At 41.6% G+C, this 24,001-nt stretch overlaps 1 protein-coding gene across 2 annotated transcripts in view; it reads right to left on the reverse strand.

Annotated features, from left to right (window-relative positions):
- Positions 1 to 24,001, reverse strand: part of LOC147259167 (A disintegrin and metalloproteinase with thrombospondin motifs 20) — an 80,910-nt gene that overhangs the window by 5,926 nt on the left and 50,983 nt on the right. Inside the window, exons 23-33 of one of the 2 annotated variants that reach the window (XM_086209459.1) lie at positions 23,548 to 23,667; positions 22,680 to 22,787; positions 20,417 to 20,581; positions 19,762 to 20,031; positions 17,816 to 17,977; positions 17,502 to 17,678; positions 4,617 to 4,784; positions 2,236 to 2,409; positions 1,196 to 1,366; positions 889 to 1,086; positions 639 to 768 (exon numbers count right to left, since the gene is read on the reverse strand). In XM_086209459.1, coding sequence (XP_086065585.1) covers positions 639 to 768; positions 889 to 1,086; positions 1,196 to 1,366; positions 2,236 to 2,409; positions 4,617 to 4,784; positions 17,502 to 17,678; positions 17,816 to 17,977; positions 19,762 to 20,031; positions 20,417 to 20,581; positions 22,680 to 22,787; positions 23,548 to 23,667 — 1,843 coding nt within the window. Of the gene's footprint in view, positions 1 to 638; positions 1,087 to 1,195; positions 1,367 to 2,235; positions 2,410 to 4,616; positions 4,785 to 17,501; positions 17,679 to 17,815; positions 17,978 to 19,761; positions 20,032 to 20,416; positions 20,582 to 22,679; positions 22,788 to 23,547; positions 23,668 to 24,001 lie in introns of both variants that reach the window. The other variant, XM_086209458.1, reaches the window with a different exon arrangement.

Genomic DNA, 24,001 nt, shown 5'->3' on the forward strand with positions numbered 1-24,001 from the left:
TGCTGTTGTTCTCTCCTGTGAGCTCGGACTGTGTCGCCATCACACATGTGACTGAAATAAACACCGCTATGAGACACAATTGTAACTTGGCTCTGTTCTTCTTAAATAAAAGCTGCTGTAAATATCTCATTATTTGTGTTGCCTCCTCTATTTTCCCAGAGTACTACAGTGGCCATTTCATGCTAATTAGCTGATTAGCATTAAAACTTGACCACAGAACTGGCTGTCATCCGAGCATATCATTTTAATTTCAGCAGTGCCTGACTTGGCAGAAGCCAGCCGAGTACTGATACATCTGACATGTGGGGAGCGAACCTGCAAAGTCTGGCCCGCTGCCGGTTTTTAGAGGGCCTGCAAGTTCACAATGAAGGCAGCTTCAGCTAGAGCACACAGTCCAGATGCATTTCGACAGGCTCTCCATATTAGAGCAGGTAGAAAACCGCTGACTGTCTATGTACTGTTCAATGAAGTAATCACACCAAAAGGCTTCAAGCCGAGGTCGCCGTTCTGTTTAATGTATTTAAACAAAGCAAAAAGTTGAGTTTCTATAAACACAGACACGGTGTTGGCTGCTATATATGACACAGTCTGTTTGGTAGTAGAGGAGGACGAAGCAGAGCAGAGGAGGCTTTACTCACATTCTCTCTCTTGACATGACGCTTGAGACTCGGGTCTTTCTGAGGGACGACAGTGTTTGGACAGTTGGCCTTTGGAGGTCACACACTCCACTCGGCGCTCCATCACACCTGCCCCACAAGTCTGTGAACACTGGCAATATAACGTCAGGAAGCAAATAAATCCACAAATGAGATTTATCAGCATTATATCATGAACAGTGTAGCGCACACGTTGTAAAAATGATTTAAGAGGGATGGGTTGGTGTTCCACCTTGCTCCACGGGCCAACTTTCCAATAGGACGGGTGCGGGCAGTCCTTCAGGAGGCATGGGCGGGTGCTAGGAGGGCGTGGCTCCAAACAGTGGGTGCTGGTAGAGGAGGACTGGGCAGCATAAAGGTGTGGAGCCTGAGAGGAGGCTGAGCAGGAGACAAACCTCTGCTGGTAGCCCACACCACAGCTGGCAGAGCACTGAGAGACGCACACGCACGCACGCACGCACACACACACACACAGTGACAATTAATAACAGTTGCATGAGCCCAGAGCGTAGAAATAACCAACACTGCTATCGTCCTACCCGTGACCACTCCCCTGTGATCCACAAGTAGTGGCAGGGTGCTACTTTGCAAGGCTGGTGTGACAGAGGCCGGGATGACGGCTCACAGTAATCTGTCTGGACGGGTGTCCTCCTCGGGCCTATACACCCCACCTCCCGGCTCCTCGTGCCTTCTCCGCAGGTTGCATTACACTGCAAAGAAGCCAAACACAGGAAGACGTCAGTAGGAGTGAAGACAAGTTGGCAGAGGGGGGGCAGTGTTGTACTTCCAGCAGCCTTACTGACTTTACAAACCGCTGCTTGCTGCTTCTGTGGCTCTCCAGATGGCTGCAAAAGGAAACTCCTGGTGTTGCACAGTTACAGAAAACTCTTGACCTGAGGTCAAACTCTTTTCTGTGACCTGACTAGCTTTCAGGTATACCACACGCACTATGCTTCACATGTTAGTATACAAAATTAAGAAAAGAAGCATTTAAAAGAAATTTACAGACCGGATTCAAAACTTCATAAATTAGCGTAAAAATGTGTGATTTTCATTATTTTATTGTGTCTCTAAAGATTTCAAGGCCAAACTGAGAAAGAAAAGAGGCTGCGAGTTCTCAAGGCAACACAGGCAGGAATCTGAACTCTGCAAACATTCCTGCAGCAGGAGGATCCTGTGCTACGTCCCCACATGGTGCCCCTCTTTTATGCTTTCGAGGACAAAGCCCAGGACACTAAAGAAAGATAAAAAATGTCTGCTATAGCGAGACACAGAATGGTGATATTAAGCTGAATAAAAGGGATGATGGCCTTCAATTCTCTGATAGGTTACAGAATGATTGTTATCATCAAAGCCCCCATGCCTGATGGAGGAGCGCATGAGCACCTTCAGGTCGTACATTTAAATATACAGAGAAAGAGAGAGAGGGAGGGAGGGAGAGAGGGAGAGAGGGAGCGGAGATGTCAGCCTGTAAAAACCTTAATGGGGTGTTTTAACATCTGTACATCTGCCTCACACAGAGAGCCTGAGAACAAGGAAGTCGGCTAAACAGATACAAAAAAATTAATTTGGGACTTACTTCCTTCCATTCAGCAGTGACCCAAGTGTAATGGGTGCATTCTGCTGTTTGGCAAAGCTGGACGACAGCGGGACGTGTGTGAGCCCCACACAGATCGTCTCTGACCTTTCCGGTGCCTTTAAGCCTGCAGTAGACATCTCGGTTCTGAACTCCTACTCCACATGTGACGGAACACTGAAACACACAGAGACACACACACACACACACACACACACACACACACACACACACACACACACACACACACCAGAAAAACGAATTCAATATGTGGCACTTTGTTGTGTTTCCCATTGTGTCTGTTAGTAATATTGTATCCATCCCAAAATATCCGGAAAACATTACCAGTGCAACACAAACTACAAATACATTATCAGCAGGTTATCTCAACCACCAATACACAAATTTTGATTAATCTGGTGGGGAAATGAGTATCATTACACAGAAGAAGTGAATAATGATCAAACTGTAGATCTGGATACTGAGGACAGGATGTACAGTAGCTGGTATTTTTTAGACTAATTTCAATCAAATTCCATGAATCCATAATTAAAAGAACATTTTGGCCTCCAGAGCTCCTATTAATCATATTTGGGTTTTGTAATCCAGATCATCCATATTTTATATGGTCAACGTCTTCAAAATATTGAGCTAAATTTGATGACACTTATTGAAGCCATGTATCTTATTTAGAGAGATAAGCATTGTATACTAAGCAATTTAAAATCATATTAATTGGTTTATGGGCAATATTTAATATAGTTTGTTTGGATATTTATATATTGTTTGTTCTGCAGTGCTGCAACTTTGATACTCCAGAACAATGCACTTCCATAAATACATCCATCTAGTTAGTTGCTTCTTTGAGAGGCGTATGGCCGGGGTCACCCAAAGGTCTATCTCAAGCATCTCTTTGATGTGCTTTGAGAAGCATACCTGCATACTGAGGAAGCCCTCCGCACGGCTTGAGCTGATCAGGCTGATTTCTTCGAGATCGGAGCCCTGCCTCGGCCATTTCACACACCCACCAAACATGCGTATTCTACAGTGACCATCAAACATCTGAAAACTTCCAACGTGTACTTGTGTCATTTAGTTCTCACTGTGTGTTATCGCTGCAGAATATGTGGTATTGTTATGTCATCACAACAGAGATGTGACAAAAATGCTACGTCATGATTTCATATATGTCGAGGGTAAGGATGGGCATTCACTGTTAAGGAAGAGTTAATCAATAGTTTACTAAATGTTCTTCTTGAAACGAATGTTCAAATCAATATGTGTGATCAGCAAAGTACAGAACAGGTAAGCGACGGGTAGCCAGAGGTGATGGCGAGGGCTGGGTAGCTGTGGAATAACTCAAATTCTGGGTGCAGAGGTTTCAAACTTGTCACATGCATGGAAATTAAGATATAAAACATGTCGTTATGCTCTAGTTGAGGATTTCATGGTTGCTGGTGGTATGTAGAGGAAGATGATTGCTTCCAGAAATCAGGGAGAAGGAGGGGAGAGAGCGAGAGGAGGGGAGGAGGCAGGAGTTCAGCGGACGCAGGCTGACTTGGACATTTGGGGGATTTTACAGTTACTTGAGACGAGGGATGGAGGTCATTTAAGAGATGGAGAGATCTTTTGAGCTTCTTTTATGGGCTGGTGGAAAGACATGCATGAAGAGGTGTGGAAAAGACTTTGTTTAAGCAAATTCATTGATGACAAGCTGCAGTAAATTTAAGAAAAAAGAAACTTTTTCTGCATGTTATCTGGGTCTGAACATACGCTATTAGCTCCTTAAAGAGGATGACTAAGCATTCCTCTTTTTATGACATGTCATATACATAAGAGTTTGCACATTTTCCTCATCGCAGAGGCAGGCTCAACACGACTTTGAACCGTAACTGCATTCAAGACCCCTTGGTAGCAGGTAAACCCCTCTACGTGCTGCCTCCGCCCTGTAAGGCACCTCAGTGATACAGAAACCTGCTGTGCATTGGCACCAGTTTGACCCTGTGGTATTCTTACATATTTGAGCTCTAAAAAAGAACCATCTTTTAGTGTGGAATGTTATTTGCACAAACAAGCTTTTGTGCGTCGTGCTAAAGTGCCGCAGAAATATTTTTCGAAACACGCTCGTCAGTGCGCAGTCAGCTGCTACATAAACAGTTATAAAACTAAAGCCTGAGGCACGTAATTCACACTTGAGGAAATGGTGCTCTGCTCTTGGAGAAGAATAAACTGAGTGGTGATTGGACAGGTGCTCTCTGTGTACATGTACTACATCTGCAGCCTGTGGGACGCTTCCTTCTGTGTTTGTGTTTCAGAGGCTAGCAGCTGTTAGAGTAAGCATGGCCCTGACAGGCCAGAGGAGACAGAGTCAAGAACACACATACCTCACTCCACTTGTTGGTCTTCCAACTGGGGCATCCCCTGGCCCGACAGGCCTTCTGTGTCCGCGGGCGAGGAAGGTGACTGCAGTGCTCCTCCTCTATTTTGGTTTGGTTCTGATAAACACATTCAATATCCCGCTGCTTGGTACCCCGACCACAACTCACCGAGCACTAAAGAGAGGGGAAGAGAAGGGATGAAGGTGTTGAGAAGAGAAGACAGGGCATGTCAGCAAAGGTCCTGCTGAATCAAAAGTTTTATATTGCTACAAAGGGAAGGGAAGGAATGCTGCGCAGTTACAGTGCACTCATAAAATATGTAGAGGATTTTAAACTGCAGGGGAATTCTTACAAAACATTTCGTGAACTGGAAACAGACATAAACCCATTCAAAACAAAGTGGTTCAACAGATACAGTGGATAGAGAGCTATTTGATCTACTGTTCCTGGAAGGATGTCACCCCGCCCGTCAGATGTTCGTTTCACACAACCATCTGAGATGTTGCCAAAGGGAAAGAGTGGATGCTTTCGGAAAAAAAAGTGCTAGTCAGCTGATTGGGTGAACCATTTGTCTATCACGGCTGACTTCAACCAATAAAATTCAACTAACAGATGTAGAAGCCAAAGCCAGTCAGGAGAAGAGAGAAAACATCTTGTCCTTCATTTCAAAGAGGAAATACTCTCCAGTTCTGATATAAATGATGCTATAGCAGCTACGCCAATCTCTTCAGGAACCTCCATTGTTGTTTTGGACAATCTTGCTGTCATCACACCTAAACCACACCCATATCTCCTCAAGGGCACCGATAAGTTTAAACTGGTTCGGTCCTAACTGGTTTCTCACATGATCTTGTGACAGGGATCTTGTAAATCGAGCTGTATAACAAGGTTTGGAAAGATCGCCGTAGAATGTTCACAATAGTTTCCCAATCAGCTCCAGTGCATACAGCAGAAGCAGAGGAGTCAAAGACGTGAAAGACCGTGATTGGATACCAAACATCACCATTTTGATTTCTGTAAACTGGTCCACTCATCACTTAGCTGTAAACACAGAGAACATCTACGTCATGCTTGTATATGTGGGAACATAACGAACTTTCTCTCACTACAATATACAAGATTTAGAGTTCAAGACAGGAACACTCGGTCCACGCGGCTTTCCTCGCCACATTTCATGGCCAAGTGAACATACTGCAAACACATTTCAGCTAAACACGCCAAACGGATTTCAGCAAAAACCTTTTGTCAAACATTCAAGCTGATGGAATGCAGCCAACTATTTAACCTGTAAACAGAGGAATTACTTTAAGAGCTGCTGTGAACTGCAAAGACCAGGGCAAGCAGATGAAAAGATTGAGAGTGGATGTATGCACGCGGCGAGACAATCATCTGGTACCAATAATGAACCTAGAAGTACTTCAGGAAAACTCGAGAAATGACAATGAAGAAAAAGGAAGAAAAAAAAAGAAAACATAAAAAGACAGACACCCTGATGAAAGCCTTTTGCCTGAGATGCTAGATGAGTCCTCGGTCCCCATGAGGCCAGACAGCAATTAGGGTGCCCGCTATTTCTGCTTGATGAGTGAGCGCCCCTTTACAAAGCCACTCCAAAATGGGGTGCTGGAATCTAATACACAAGACGTGGAGAACTACATTTTGTCTTAGCGTATTTTCCAGTCCAGATAATAAACATAATATTGCATTGTCCTCTAATTATGATCTCAGAAGGTTGCATAACACCACACATGATTTTTTACAGAGTGCTTATATGGCTGATCATACTACCGATGACGACAGGGGAACCTATATTTGTCCTTTCTAATAAATTATTATACAGATGAAGATCTGAGCTGCGTACTCCTCGGTATCCATTTGAGCCCTTCAACCTGGAGGTTTTTTTCTCTCTACGGTGGATAGCGGGCTGGTTGACACTGCGCTCACATGCATCATACACATTGTAATTACCGAGGCATTTTAAACACAGGCCTGCCTCAGCTGACGGAGAACATCAAAGTCTGAGTGACTGGTCCGGAGCATGGCAGATTCACATACCCGCTGCACACTCACTCAAAAAAAGGACAACACGACTCCCTCTACCACAGACAAGAGCAGAGACATGTTAAAGGGGGGGAATGTTAAGAGGAACTAGCCCCTCCTTACTGTTGTAAAAGAGGCTGGAGGAAAAAAAAAGAGAAGAAGAAAGGAAATCACAGCCATACGGGCGATGGTCCTCCAGCTGAACTGTCTCTACATTTGAACAGTGGGAGAAGAGACACTATATAGCGATGTGCTCCTCCCTCTACCAACCTCATCTGTCAGCCATTAGTTAATCAGGGCTGGTAACACAGAGCAGAGAGCTGGCACAGTGCGTGGGACCAGAGGACAATTTCACCTCTGAGAGCAAGAGGAGGGCAAAGACTCGCAGACCTCGGCTTCCCCGCTCGACAGCTGAGCCTGTTTGATTCACCAGCGCTCAGGTAAGATGAGCCAACTTATCACTTTCAGCTGCTGCAAGCTGACGACTTACTGTCTGTCTCGGTGCCTGCGTTTAGAGAATTTGGGAGTGGATATATACTTTCAGGATGCTTTTCCTCGATGTTCCATGGACAGTGTATGTACTTAATCTTCAATTTAAATAGGTTTTGATGACGATCCAATGATATTCTTATATTCTAATGAGTGAGAATGTTTCAATAAGAATTAAAAATTTATATCAAAGGGTTCTTGAGACAGACTTGCCCTCCCACTTTGTACCGGCAATTGATTTCACATGATCAGGAAGGTTAAATCTAGTATAATCCGAGGCTTGACCAAGGCATAATGTGGACTACTTTACAATGAAATGACTCGACTACTTTTAATCTGACACAAAGTTGAAAACCAGCCAAGTCAAACAGCTTTAAGTTTATCAAAGAAGCTCAAAAGACATAACTGATTTTTAAAACCTTAAAACATAATGAACAAGAATAATTCAGCTAAGTAGCTCCAGAGCAGCAATCTCAACTTGACAGAATTTCACAGTTCTGGAACATATCACATAATTGAGTGCTAAACCAGACCAAGTTAAATTCATGCCCTTTTATTTTTTCTTTCTGTGTGCAATAAAAGCCTAAAAAAAAAACAGCCTGGAGAGTTTTAAACACGTCTGATTTTGATCAAGTGAATTAAACATGATTTCCTGCAGAAAGATTTCAAACTGGACACTCTGATATTAGATAGTCTTTTGAGCACGGATGTCTTTGTTTAGGACTGGCAGGGGGCAACCTCAGGATGACCCCACCCACTCCTTCGCTGTGAACAGGTAAGCCAATAGGACACATGGAAACTGTTACACATGCAAAAGAAACTTGACTGGAGTTGAAATATCTGTCACTGAGCCAATATGACAATCAGTTAACACTATAATATCTCACAGAGGAGAGGAGGTTGGTCTTAGATCAAAACTGCTACGCGCATGCGTGTGTGTGTCTGTGTGTGTGTGTGCGCGCGCACGCCTGTGTGTGCGTGTGTAAATGTGAATTTATTTGCCTCGAGCAGTGCAGGAAAACATTAATTACAGTGACAACTATAATTACCCACATGGACGTGTTTCTTGTTTGATAAAAGCAGATTTCAATGTTTTGAAAAAGCAGAAAAATACAGACAATAAAAAGCTCTTTACTAGATTTTGGCAGACTGCTGATGAAGGTAACAATTTTTTACACTAAAATGCTGGTTAATTCATCCATTTCTGTTTGTTTTACACTCTATTATGAGGAAACAATCTTTTGTCATCGGAAAATGCCAAAGTATTGACATAGTGGCAAGAAATATGCATTATTAAGTGTGAAAGAAAGGCTGGTAAAAAGGCCATTTTAGCTCACAAATGACACTTTTTAAATATGTGTTGGTTATAAGTGAGACCATATCTTAAAATGTGAGCGCCAAGGTTGAATTCCAATCACATTGCAGCACGCTTGCATTGCAGGAGGATGGTAATACCAAGCATATGCTAACTGTAGTTACACTGACTCTTCAAAGGCGCTCAGTTTTGACCTCGAGCAAGAACAAACCTGCATGTTTAGACTGTGAGTTGGGAGTCGAGGATTACACCCTGCGCACCTCAAGGTTGTGAGATATTATGGCACTACAGTTTCCCAAAGGCATGCAAAATCTCAAAGAATGATGCCAAAAGTACTCAAACCACACAGAGTGATAATAAACACATCCTAAGATGGTGTCATGCCTCGTACTACAGCTATATCAGCATGTTCTCTGGCTCAGAGATTAAACTTCAGATCAGAGAACGGAGGAGACAAGAATGACTGAGATAAAGAGTCAAGAAGATCCAGCAGGCTGCCTCTCTGTGCATGGTCTTGTTTTGCAGGGAGTTTTCAGAGACAGAAGTCAAAACAACACATGTTGTCGACATGGGAACAGCTGGTAAGAGCGGCGTCATGGGGCAGAGGAATGTCAGGAGTCATTGATCTTTTATCCATCCAGCCACCCAGACTTGTTTGAAACTAAGCAGTGTGAAAACCTCAAGTGTGTGTACTAAATTCATCTCACCATCAATGAGCATTCCTGCAAGACGTTTTTAATTATACCCATCAAGAATAATTTGATTAAAACAGGTAAGCGAGAATATCAGAATACAAAAGATATGATTTTTTTTACAGTAAAGACACAGCAACTGATGTGTTTCAGTTGTGACAAGTTGATTTTTGCCATATTATTCAGCTGAGGATACAGTTGACAGCTTGACGTGGAGATATGTTCCTGCTGCTGTCAGTGCAGCTCTTGACAGGCTGTCAACTGCAGCGGGTTTCTGATTGGAGGTGAATGGTAAAACTAAACAGCATTCTCTGCCACGCTGAATGCCAAAGTCTGATTTTTGCCATCTCGAAAGAGTTAAATAAACACCAGTTTGAGTAGGCATATACAGTTTCTTTGACATGGTTTCCTTTTTAAGTCAACACCACTCTGAAAAGATATACCAAGCAATCATAAGTCAAAACAAAATGACAAAACAGCAGAGTTCCTGTCTAAATATTCCACCGAGAGCTTTTTCCATTACTGTGTTCTAGAGAAACATCCAGTGCTAGCCTCCAGATGGGAGAGGAATCACACTGTCGACAACAGAAAACTCTTGAAGAAAAAACACCAGCTGGCCAGGCGTGAAGTTATAAAGTAGTGACCTTTGACACAGATGTAGGACATCCGATTCTAAGTCCCTCTTCCTGCTAAATGTTAGCCAGCTGCTTTTCCAGTCTGTCACCTCCCAACGGCTTGTCACAGCTTGCATGCATGGAAATATGTAAGAAGTAAGAGGAGTGGAAGATCTTGACACTGCATTTCCAAGAAAGACGGAGAAACAGCAAGAGAAGGAGATGATGCGTTTTGTAAGAAGTTCTTGTTACCACGTATCCTCAAGCACGCAGTATTTTCCTTTGATGGTAGTACAAGTGAGGTAATATTGAACTTTTTTTTATTTTAAATGCAAAATTAATGCAACTGCTTGTCCTACAGAGATTCATTTAGAGGTTCTGCTAATCTTAAGCTTGGTCTTAGCAGAGATCATGGACAAGAGTCAATAAATATGCCTCCATCAGAGTCAAAAAAACAACCTAAAATAAAATAAATTCATTTAAAAAGCTTTTCCTGATGCACCCAGCCTGGTAGGTGGGTTAGCGAGGAATAGCAGGTGTACAGCATGTGTAGTTGCTGCACCCCCAGAACTCAACGAGGAAGATCTTCAAGAAGAATCAACATCTTTTATCAACCTTTAAACGTAGAGAATGACGTGGTACAGGAAAGTCAAAAAGTGTCCTACTGACATCCGCTTTCCAGCAGCAGGAAATAGTTTCTGTTGTGGTTCACATACCAGAACCATTTGAAACATTTACAACAAACATAAAATCCCTGGATCCTGAAAATGTGTTTTCCAGGAGAACTTGACAGTTTTCCCAGAGTGAACCATGAGGTGTTTCATTCTATGGTTCTGTTGAGTAACACCCGCCATTTTTAATTAAAACGCTTCCACTAAAAAACTGATTGCAAATGCAGGTTGCAGGCTGGTTTGCTTGTACACAAAGGCACTGAGGTCCAAAAAACACTGAATGGAACTGGTTCAAGAACCTGTTCCCTGATGGAGGAGAACAAGGGTTGGGAGTTGGCTTAAGACGGTTAATGCATAATGCAGCAGTCAGTGATATAAAACAGAGAAACTGAGAGACCTAGGAGGCCAAACTCTGCATTACACATCTTTGTGCCCATTGAACAAATCAAAGTCTACTTGATGTGCAAAGATCCCAGGGTATATTTTTCAACTGAATTTATCCTTCGATTAAAAGCTGAAGGCACTTGAAAAATCAGACACTCTGAAGAGTGACTCAGTTATTGACAGAGAGGAATGTCCTCACATCTGTGGACCAGTGGTCCGGCTATCAGATGATGGACAAGTAGAAACAGACGTAACAGGTAGCTAGCTCAAGTGAATTAAGCACGGGGCACACAGACAGTCTCTGGCAGCTTAATGCTTCCATGTTAGCAAAGGAGATGTAAACTGGATCAGTTTCTCAAATATCACTGGAAAACACTCAGTGATGGCAAATCCCACAAAATTCATTTCACTCCATCAACTTTTAGCACTGACAGGCCCAAACAGGACCAGGCCCCTTCCAGTCTGAGGTTGTGGCCTCATGTGACAAGCATTTACGTTTAAATGGAGTCCGAGGAGCGACTCCTGCAGGTTTAAAACCACTTTATAATCCTGCACCAACAAGTTGAGGAAAAGCAGACGTCCTCTACCTGTGTCAAAGAGGGGCCATGTACCCTACCATTCGATGGGCCTGGGGTGAAGCACCCTAAATGCTTCCAGACTTTCACGCCCTGTCTCCTCTCATTTGGTCTCGCTGCATCTGCTCCTAGCCTGGATCACCCACAAAACAACATCAAACCTTCCTCTTCCGATGCCCTGCAAGAACTTTTTGTGGTCTTAGTCCTTCAGGTGGGTCTGGGCTCCAACACAGACTACGTGTCTTTCATTTTGATCACTCTTAAACTACAATAAACTGTTAGAATGATCATGCTGGCAAAGAAAAACATGAAGCGTGCAATCTGCTGTTTCTTCATGCTATCCAACTGCTTGACCTAACAAACTTCCATACCTGATGTGAAAGCTGCAGTGAGATCCAAATATTTTGGATTTTCAGATAACATCTTACAGCATCTGGTGTTCCACCTCCCATGTCTTCACGAGTTTGCCAAAATCTGCAGGTCATAGTGATTGACTTTTAACCAGCAAATCATCAACTGAATTATTTTGCTTTCTCTTAAAGGCCAAAATGAAACATTATCTCCCTGCTCAGATTTAAATTAAGGCCATGACAAGAAGCATGCTTGTGACGACCACCGCCGGGGACCTTCCAGCCACTGCTGCTCACAGTCAAGTGGCATATGGGCAGGATCAGGAAACACGAGCCCAATGATGTCACGACCGTCTGACCCCAGGGTGACAGGTTTGGAGAGTGTTCCTGTCCGTTGTACCCTCAGGCCTAAGTCAAGCATGTCAGTGTTGTGCATGTGGATTTCATTTGAAACAGCATAATTAGTTCACAGACGATCAAATGAAAGCCCTCCATGGGAAAGCCACTCTCATCAGGAAACGGTATGTTTTTATTAGAAACAAACAGGCATAAATTACCAAAATGGCACACGCGCACGCACACACACACACACACACACACACACACACACACACACACACACACAGAGTTGCACACGTTTGACAACGACAAGGTAATTATCATTAGTCAATGACCCTACAAATGTATGTGCCTGCTATTCTAATTTTGTGCAAATAAATGCGATAATTGTTTTGTGTCTTTTCTTTTGACAAATGTGTGTTGATGAGCTGCACTTTAAGAAGGACTGTTGCTTCATGGAGAGCGTCTGAGCCTGTCGCTGGGTGATTAAACTGAAGGCCACAGAAGGGAAACAAGTCCACAGGCCTCTTGGGATATTGCAAAACTGAAACGCACATTACATTTGTTATTTATGCGTTGCTTCAATTCATTATACAATGATTAAGATAACATATTGTTTGGAGGAAAAGCTATTCTATTAACTCTTCTATGATCACATATAAATTTGGAGGCAACAAACATTTGAAAATACTGCCAAAGGCAAGAGTGTACAATATTCAGGTTATTACAGCCATTTGCCCATTTGACACTTAATAAGTCAGTTGAATAAACATTCCAATACAAATTTATTTGTGGAAAAAAAATTCCAACAGGCGATTTAGAAATAACGAGACGGGATTTTACAAGAGAATACAAAGGGCGACATATTTCATTTTGAATCCATGACTCATAGCTGTATACTGGCTTGACTGGTATCACACGGTACGTGTACATACACGTGTGTTTATTCTTATAGAATAAACATTTTTGCAAAAGCAAAAGACATCCGGTAAGATATTCTCTAAAGCCATGAGAAGTATGTTAAAAATGTTATGTAATATAAAACCATGTTTTTTCCTTCTGTCTGCTTCCAAAGCTCCTAAAGCTTGTCCTCTAAATAGTATATTTTCTCTAATATTAGACTTCAATCATTAAGATTACTACAGGAATCATGTTCCAAGTCAAAGTGAACATCGGCATCGCAGTCAAATTACAGTAAATTAAAGGTGTAGATTTATATTTCAATTGATACGGTGTCATGTTAAATTTTCTCTGCCATTGGTAAATAAAAGATACATTTGGTAACAGACAAATCTAGTAATATTGCGTTTTCTGATTTGTATTGGTGTCTACCAACTCATGTTACTTCTACATGTGCGTTTCAAAAGCTCTCGTGTGGTTTTCCTCAAAGAGAGACATATAATGTCACATACTTTATTTTAGTACTACCCTATAAATGCTAGATTTTCATGCTTCAGTCCACAATGCAAAACAACGTTTGCCAGTATCACTTATTATTGTAGTAAAACTAGTACTCCGCGGGGCTCCTGCCAAACGCAGTACAGAGAGCTCCATTAATACAATGGTAAACAGATGTGCCACCCAAAGTTGAAGTTTGATTTGGACCGTGGATGTTTTCCCTTGAGAGATTACAAAATAAAATGCCAAAACACTTGAAAGAGAAAAGGCAGCGATTTCATAGTCAAATATGCAGAGGAATGCAATATCAGACATGCAAATATGCCCTCAAGACAGAATATTTCTAAAATTATTAAAATACTAAAAGAAAGAAAGTCATCTGAAGGTAAAATACTAAAATACTCCACAATGACCTGAGCTGAATCTTCTGTGGCAGCTGTTTACAGCACATCACCTGAAGTCTGTCAGTGCAGCACATAAACACTTCGGGCACCTGGTTCATCAGTGTCTGATCACTGCAGGTAAGTGGCACCACCTCAAACCTGATCTATGTGTAACACAAGATGAAGACCCTCTGATTCACAAATAAAACAAATTCTCCATTTGTAATCGAACTTAAGCATAAATAAAGCAACTCACTTAGGTTAACATCCTGAATGTGCAGATACGTAAACACCGATGCGACGGGTATGAAAGACGCTTCTGACAGGGAGGATTTGTAATAAACAGATCAGGGACATTACTGATTAAACTGCATAAAGATACAAAGCACTGTGATTCTGACACATCTTGCGTGTTGGTTTGTTTTATAAAGTGGGACAACATTTGTCAGAAAACCAGGCGTGAGATTAAAATTGAGTGTTGCGTTTCCTCGCTGCTGTTTATTTGTATGAAGTATGGTCTGAGGTTCTATGGTACACAGTACCTAAATAAATACGCTCTCATCAACTTCAAAGCCTTTATGTGACCTACAATAGTCTACACACAAAGCTACAGAGGTTGTCTCATCACACTGTAAACAGAAAATGCACCGGGCTGCTTTTGTGACACAGAAGTCACGTGTCTGCAGTGCATAGCATAACAATAGCTTTGTGCTTCGAACCCTTGCATTCATTCAGAAATTGTAAAAGTGGAGTTGATTTATGGATAGTTGGAAAAACTTGCAAGTCTTAGAGCTTGTTTTCTGTCACCTATCAAAAATCCACTGTAAATGTTTCCCTGGCATCTGGCCAAAGGAACCTTCTGGTTCTACCTGTGGAACTCTATTTTTACGAGTTGTATGTACTTAAACATAAATCATAAACGTGCCCTTCTTTTGGAGACAACATTAGCTCTTGATGATGCTTTGTCTGCCTGTGAAGTACTGCACTGAGAAACAACACAAATATCACAGTTATGTTTCTTTAATAAACTTTACAGTGGGAATAAACTAATTCAACATGTTTTTGTTTCGTTGTTTTTTTCTCTTTTTTTGGCATGTGAATGAAATAAATAGCATATCGTAGAACATCAAACCAAAATATGCAAAATCACACAAAGTTGCCCTCAGGAATCTGGCAACTGCGCACCATGAGAATGAAAAGAGAGCGAAGTAGCGGTGAAGTACAGAAACCGGCGTGGTTGAGGAGTCTTGGTTGGAGGTCTCGGAATGACACAACAGTGAGGGAAGCAAATGAAGAAGACGGCAGACGCCCTCGCTGGGGAGGATATTAACATAAATACAAACCGACTGTAACACTTTACCTGAAATATGCTCACCAGTTGTTTGAATTAAATGTGCAAAGCTGCTCACGAGCTGGAAAGTGTCTGGGTGCAGACAGTGTTGGAACCCAACACATGCTGGTTCAAGTACAGTGGATGTGGCACCTCTCCTTGTTGTTGACATCACAGTAAACATGACATTTATAGATCAAAGCAATGAGAGCAGCTTCTTGTGTATATTTGTCAGCTCAAGTGACGATATGCTCTCAGACTGCTCACTGATTTTTCCATCCCACTAAGAGATTTTTTTTGTGATTGTTGCAAACACAAATGCTTTGCTGATTTTGCAGTGGGATTTTATCCCAAATTGTGATGCAATCTGCAAGGTTTTCGGAGATTTTTTTGTTTTTTTTTTGGCAATAAAATTGCACGAATTAGCAGAACTTACAAACGACCACCTAATGAGGAAAATCACGCTACGCTATGATGCTTGACATGTAATGCTAGCAAGTCTATCTTGCCTGACCTCTCCAGGAGGATCGCTATAAATGCTGCGGTTCTGAATTTGGAAATTTCATTCACACAAATATTGCAAAAATTCACCTAAAACAAATTCATTGCAATTTCCTGCAGGACTGATTTAAATGATCCAGACAGTGACGGTCTTTCTACTACAGTTTTACCTGACATAGCATATGTGTGTGTGTGCGCGCGTGTGTGTGTGTGTGTGTGTGTGTGTGTTTGTGTGTGTGTGTGTGTGTGTGTGTGCAAGGCTAGTTTCTAATAGATATCTCAGAGTAAACATAACAAGGATGCCGCTCACAGGGTTTTGTTGCATTTAAGTGTAAAACTTGCCTCACTAATGAAGACAAATGACAGCCCAAAAACTATATTTCAAGTGAAGTGTTACATCAGTCAAAGGTGGGACAAAACATTAAAGCTGCAACACTTAATACCTATTGTAAACAAATAAATAAATTTCACTCAAAAAAAAAAATCCTTCAGAAATACAAGAACTGGCCAAAGGAATAAAGACACAGCACGTATCGCTATATTTTCAAAAGTAGGAGGTATCTGCGTGCTTTAGTTTGTTTTTACAGATGATGGTGAAAGCTGAGAAACTCCATGTACTGCACTGACAGTTTTCCATCTGTTGAACTGCACTGACGCTGCACACTTGTACAAGAATGAATCAATTCATTCTAAGGTGGGAAAACTAACTTCACGTATCTTCATGTAAAACTGCCACCTTAGCACAAACATATCACCTAACAAGGGCCCGGTAGGTGAGTGCATATTAACCATATAATCAAATACTTGACTGAGCATGTATACCCATTTTCCTATTTGATATAAAACATATATCTGTCAGACTAGCAATCTTTACTTAAAACTGATAATACTTATACTTAGAATTAACATAGATTCATCCCTATAGTATGAATGTCTCAATTCTTCTTCTTTTTAATTGTGAATTAGTTTTTGCTTCAGAGATTTGTGTGACTCTTTTGTAGACTTGTTATCTACTGTGACAAGATCAGATGATATCAGATATTTTAACCTATCTTAACGAGATGAAGCCATTCTGAATCGCATTTCAAATTAGGTACAAAAAATATATATTAAAAAAACAAAACATGAATGAAATGTGGTTTTGAAAATATTTTCCTCTGTACAAACTGTTTTTACTCAAAGAGGTCTGACCAAGAGCACCAGCAAAAATATTAAATAGAAGAAACCAACTACTTGAAAAATAAAATCATACTGTACAAAAGATACATATACAAAATACAGTAACAGTCAATTGTTGCTGTTCAATTAAGATCATAATATAAACTCTTATACACAAATATACACTTGTGTACTTCAGATACAGGGTGAAGACAGCAAAACAACAAAAAAACATTTACTTCACGCCTCATATATGCAATAAATATTTTCTAGTGTTATGCCTCTACACATACATGGCATTATTGGACACTGTCCTGATTTATAGGGTTTAATTAGGAGCCTGTGCTCGGATTGGGATCCATGTGTTTTTAATGATCCCCTAAGTGAAGCAGCATTGAGTTTTTGTGTATTTTTTTTTTCTTGATTTTAATCAGCACCATGCCACTGCAGGGCCCATCTGGGTGGGCTGGAGTTGGATCGCCAACAGCAGATCCAGATACCCAGCACTCAGTTGAAACTCCTACAGCTCTAGACTGCAAACACACTCAATACACAAGCCTGATGTCATTCTGGCACACACCACGTCTACTCACAGTGACGTACCATCAGTGAGGAAGATTTAGGGTTGGAGGAGAACAAGGTAGTACTATCGTACCGGCTTCCACGGTCGGCGGTTCCAGGAGGCCGAGCCTGGGCAGGGCTGCAGGTTGCACTGCTCCATGTCCAGCGGTTTGTCCAGGATGTCACAGTTGTAGTCATTGAGCCTCTGACCGTTGGGTCTTTGACAGACCACCAGGCGAGTCCTCCGTCCTCCTCCACAGGTCTGCGTGCACTGAGGGTGTCAAATAAAAAAGATCAGGTATTAATGTCCTGTCTAACTAGCAGATCAGACAGAGAAAACATTACAGATGGTTAGGATGAAACTCAAGAGCTGTGTGGGAAATGTAACTACTAGAACTGAAACCTCACCTCTCCCCAGACACCGTAGTTCCACTGAGGACAGGGTCCAGAGTTGCAGCTCTTGGACTCAGCAGGCTTGACCCTCTCATCACAGTAGCTGTTGCTGCGTCCGTCAGCATCCTGACAGACCACCACTCGCCTCTGGAAGCCTCCTGCACAGGTACTGGAACACTGAGGAGCACACAGCGTGTCAGGCACATACACTCACAGTTCAACCTGTAGGACCTGGACAGAAGGTCCTGGTAAACTCTGTTTCAGATAAATAACCCAGTATGCCTATTCTTTATCATGGTGGATGACCAGAATGTGTGGTCTGGACTTACTTGTAAATAATGTAAGGTATGTAAATATGTATTATGTAAATTAAGATGAGGTAAGGTCTGTAAATAGTTGTGAAAAAGTCCTTCTACATGACCAGCTCATCTAGTAACTGAAGTTCCATACATCTAAACATGTTCTATCCACTGAGGAAGGTCATGGAAAGCTTGCAGAACCTTAATTTAGTGTTTCACCACAAATATCTGTTCCTGAAGCCATCACGCTTAAATTATTATACATCACTGCTGCTGCGTGGATTGCTGCAGGGATTTTCCAGATTATACTAATCTAAAATCCTTTTTTGACCATTTACAAAACCAAAGCAGCACAGGCAAATATATAATAAAGAAAACACAAGGCATTACGCCATGTATACATCCCTGAGTTTAATCAAGACCAAACCCAGCTGTACATTTCTAAATTGTCTTTCTAAAATGGAAAACACTGTATTTTTGCTCGAAAGTGAAAAGAATAAATGGAGCAATGTTCTTCTTGCGGCTTTCAGATAAGATAAAAAACATTTATGTGCAAGCCACAAACATGAAAATAGACAGTATAATAACCTGGGAACGCCTGTCTCAGCTAAGAGGATCTTGCAATGGGAATATTTTATCTGGAATGATTTTGGTGGAGTAACAGCCAACTGCTCACTGATTTCACACCCACTGGGTGAAAACCAAAACGCTCAAATCCTTACTAAACTACATAATAACTAAATCATACGTTAAAAAAAAGAAAAAAGACCTTGTTCACAATATTAAATGGATCTGCTCCAAAGTTGAATGGGTTCTGTCCTGGTCCATGCTACAACTCTCCACCATGTTCAAAGAAAATGTGTGTCATAGTTTTTTGGGTTTCTTTTGTATTGACAGCAATACAAGCAGCACTGAAGACTCCTTGGTGAGAACAAATCCCAGCCAAAAATATACTGAGCAAATATATGCAAACAACACTTCCAATTCACATTCAGAAAAGCACCAACTGTCAATCAGAGATGAAGCGGCGGTGTGTGTGTGGGTGTGGGTGTGTGTGTCAATCATTTCTACTTTGCCAAGAATGAATAACTTAAACACTGAGGTTTGTGGAATGTTGATAACCAATTAAAGCCTCCGACTGTTCAAATCCTCCTGCTTTGGCAGAAGGAAATTTTGTGCAAATCTCAACAAACTTGACAGGTCGAAGTGTACGACAACAATTTCAACATTTCTTAAAAAAAAACGATTCAAAGCCCAAATCATTGATCGGTCTGGCTAAATCTATTTTCAGAATACCTACATCTTTTATGGACCACACGCCTACAGAACACTTCACATCAACACACAACACTACACACTGCCCGCGAGTCCCTCGCCATGTTCGGCACCTCTTCTCTGGGAAATGAAAACATCTGTTAGCTCAGCCGCCATCTGCGCTCATATGAATGTGTTTACAGAGTGACGCACAAATGCTGTACCGGCCTTCATGACAACACCACGAACGCTGTGTGCTACGGTTGCAACACATAATAACGTTTAATTCATTAATGGCTTTCTTATGATGATTTTGGTCTCCGAAACTAAATCACCATGCAAAGGCTATGACATCATTCTAACACTATTGCATAATTCACCCTCCCAAAATTCACAGGCTGTACATACTGCGCCCCAGGGTCCAGTTCTCCATTGGTTGTCTGCTGATGGCACATTCCAGCTGCTGTGGCCGGGATGGCGTCCTGGGTCCTGAGGATATCCGTACGGTTGGTCATTGATGCGCTGACGGTGGTAGATAGAGGAGCAGGGTGCAGCGGTACACTCTTGTTCTGTTGCAGGTCTCTCATCAGGGTCACAGAAAGACTGGTCGACCGGCTGGTGATAGTTAGAGCAGACGACTTGTCTGGTGGTTCTTCCAACGCCGCACGTCACTGAACACTGACACAAAGGACACACATCCAGTCACTTTCTCTCTGATCATAGGTATTTGTAGGAGATATTCCATGTTCTAAAACTGGTCTAAATCGAGCTCGGGTTTAGGAGGTGAAGTTTTCATCCATTGCTTTATGTTTTGAAGCATCATGAGTCTATAACTAACAATTCAATCGGAACAAAAAGGAACTTTCTAAAATGGGAGCATAGGAAGACATGATAATGACAGAACTGTAAAATCATCCCAGTCAAGCAATGACATCAAGACTCTGGCTGACATTCACAAATCAACACTCAGCTGTCCAAGATCACAGCATCTCGGCTCTGAGTGATAACGGCATTGTGAAAAACATCTGTATGGATTGGACACAGTGTCCAAAGTTTTACTTACAGAGGACCACTCCCCAGCACGCCACTGGCCACAAGGGCTGAAGCAGGAGGAGGTCTCTGGGGGGCGGGGCAGGTGGGCGCAGTATGATTCGTCGGCCACTCCTCCCTGAGCGTCTCTACAGCTGACATAGCGCGCTTGCTTCCCTTTGCCACAGGACACTGAGCACTGGAGGGCAGGATTATGTATTTGTTATAAAGTTTGTAAATTGTTTTGTTTTTTAAATTCAGTTAACAATTATCTTTTTATGTTTATCTGAACTTGTTTCAAGTCAAAATGTAGATATTGAAGTCGTGACTGTCCCATTTTCCGGAAGATGGAGATGACCCTACTTTTGTCAAATGCCTTGTTTAAACCCAAACAACACAAGTCCCAACAGATTGGGATTAGGGAGGATTTCTACTGTGGGGAAAAAAAGAAAAACAAACTGCTGTAAGAACCAAAGAATCTGCCTATGAAATGTTGGTGCATTTAACCACAGCCTCCAAAAAGAACATTATTACTGACAGCACGCTGCTCCTCCCAACACAAAATGATCATGAAGTACAGTGAGAGTGCGTCAAAAAATGAGCGTGGCCGGTTTTCTGTGCCATAACGTGCAACATAATCTTTGCAAACTGGTAGCTTCCAATCGGAATGACAGAATACTGTACTGTATACAGTATTTATAAAAAGATCTAAATGATGGCAGGAAGACACAAATACTGTTTAAAGAGGAGCAGCAAGTATGATGCAAGTTTCAAGTTCCTAACATGATGCCTTGTTTCATGCCAATGAAAGAGACTCTGACATGGTCCAAGACATAATTTGTGAGCTGAGAATGTTTCCCACAATTCTTTCTTGCTTCAGGATGATTAATATGATGTACAGTACATTTTTCCATGTCCGAGATGAAAAACAGTGACACGCACCATTGCGTTTGATTGTCAAGCTCGATTCACTGTGACGAGTGACCAGATTTTTCCAATATTAAATCTGTTTTCCAGTTTAGCTCCACTCAAATGTGTCAAGACTGGGACAAGGAAATGCATACTTAGGCTTGTTTTCATTCATTACTTTGATGCAAATATTGGGAGTTTATCCATCAGGACAACCCTAAGTTTCTTAATCTCTCCTCCCTCTCATTCAAATATTAAACAGATTCAAGTTGGCTGCAGCTCTGACTAAAGTCCATGCATGTCCTTGCAAACGCTCACTTGATCAGTCATCAACTGTGTTTCCATCTCACATGAGACAAAAAGTACCACAACTGGGGGTAAAAATTGAATTTAACTTATTTTAAGTTTCACTCTTTCAAGATACAAGATCAAATTATACCTCAGATGGGTTAATATACTGAGACAAAACCCACCATTTCTTACAATAATTAGACTTTTTCAAGACAAGGCAACATTTAAGGACTTTAGGATTTTCTCAATAATGAACGATGTCCATGAACAATTAACATTTGCCTGCTTACGCACCTGAGCGTCTGCCATCTCAGCAGGACATCGCAGTCCACACCTCTGATGTGGACGAATACCTAATGCAATCAAATGGCTCCAGCTCAAATACTCCCATTAATATCCCACTCGTATCAGTGACATTCTAATTCCGCTATTTGGGAGAATGCATGCAAGTGTATGTGTGCATATCTGTAAAACCACACCAACTCTGGCCTCTTTGACATGTGAGCTCACACCGTTTTACAGATTGACAGACGGGCTTCAATCGTAGAAACCGAAGACTCGTGTTTGGATGAAATCTGGTTTTCATTTGCAACGAGAAACAATGCAAAGTATCGGAGAGACAGACAGAGGGGCCTCTCTACCCAGACAGAGGAGCCTGTATGTGTGTGTGCATGTGTGTGTGTGTGGGGGGTATCGTATAGATGCAGCACAGGAAAAAAGGACAATACCAAAGAGGATCATTGTCCTGTGCAATCTGAACAAATATTAATACATAAAGTAAAATGTAATAACAGGAAATCCATCATCTCTGACTGTGGTTCTCATCTATCAACCTAACAGAAACACACACATATGAAATCTGTTCCATTTACTCATATTTCTTTGTCAGAGGACATCTGAATCAAGAGCCCAGCAGATTATTTTCTCTTGAAAATTCTTGTGTCTAAAAGAAAAAAATAATAATCCAAGAATTGAGTCTACAATTTAACAAAAACCCCAAACCACATTGCTTTTATATAGTGTTTGGATTATTTAAGATAAACCTCCAGGCTATAATGAGCTCCAACAGAACCAATAACCTAGATTTATTTCCTTACCGCAGTCCAGGAACCATATCTCCACTGAGTCAGGAGCTGAGCAGAGTTGTCAGGACGAGGTGTGCTCTGAGCTGGAGAAGCCCAAGGACACGGTGGCGTCTCGCAGTCCTTCAAACACAAACACACAACTGATATAAAACACTGCAAAAAAGAGAGTAACTTCTAGTCAGTGTATCATTTTCACTGCTAATGCAGCTCTGTGTCTACCAGAGGTGTTTGGAAACACATGAGCTACAACTTAATAGGCGATAACATGCCAGTGTTTTGTTTACTGCTGTACCCAAAAGCCTACATCACTGAGTGCCGCTGCCTGATGTTGGCTTTAATGCAATAATGTAGGATTGATTTAAAGTTTAAAATAAGAGGCCTAAACGCTTTGGCTCAGCACGAATGTGAGTACGGCACGTCAGGTTAAAGTACCGACCAGCAGTTCTTTAATTTGACTGACAGCTTATTTCATCCGCCCAAGTCAAAATTGACAGTTTGTTCTTGTTTTTAATGGAAACTTTTTTTATTATTTCTTTTTTGTTAATTTGTGATGTGCTAAAATTACTTTCAACAGCAAATGAAACTGTAATATTTTAGCAGGTTAACTGAGAGCTGCAATGAGTAAAGTTCATTCAAGGTTCGAAACAGGAGACACATTCAGCCTGAAGTGTGCAGTTTCTGTATGCTGATATTATTTTGATGCACTTTTTTCTAGGTGAACATAAGATGGAACAAAATGGCACAGGACAAATGTATAGTGAATGTTGTATCAAATATAAGCTTCATAAATCAAGGCAATGACAAAAATGTGGACATATAGTTTAACAGAGCCTTTTGCTGCATGAATGGATTCACATTTATGATTATTTTTCTTCTTTACCTGACTGTCCCTGGGCCTCGATGCAGCGTTACACTCTCGGTCGTCTACTGTGTTACCGTAGTCACCCAACACACACCTCACAGCTCTCATCTGGTAGCCATGGCCACAGGTCACTGCACACTGAAAGACAGAGTCACACACATATATACAGTAAGACATGCAGCTGAATGCAGTCAAGGTGTGAACTGGTTCAGACACACAAACATATAGTGATACATTCATTCATATACACACACCCACTATCTTGACCCTTTACCCAATTCTTAACTCACATTCAAGGCGATACGACGGTGTTTAGGTACAACACGGGAGCAGAGGAAGTGCCACAGGATGGGTTTATTTGAGCAGCAAATTATAATTACACAGGTATTAAGAGGTCAATATATTCCAGCTCTGTAAACAATACTATCTCTGACTTCATACACACACGTGAGGGAATCAATTATAGGTCTAC

This window comes from Aulostomus chinensis, chromosome 7 (assembly GCF_037954235.1).
Source record: "Aulostomus chinensis isolate RoL2024-O1b breed Wild chromosome 7, RoL_Achi_v1.0, whole genome shotgun sequence".
Lineage (NCBI taxonomy): Eukaryota > Metazoa > Chordata > Actinopteri > Syngnathiformes > Aulostomidae > Aulostomus > Aulostomus chinensis.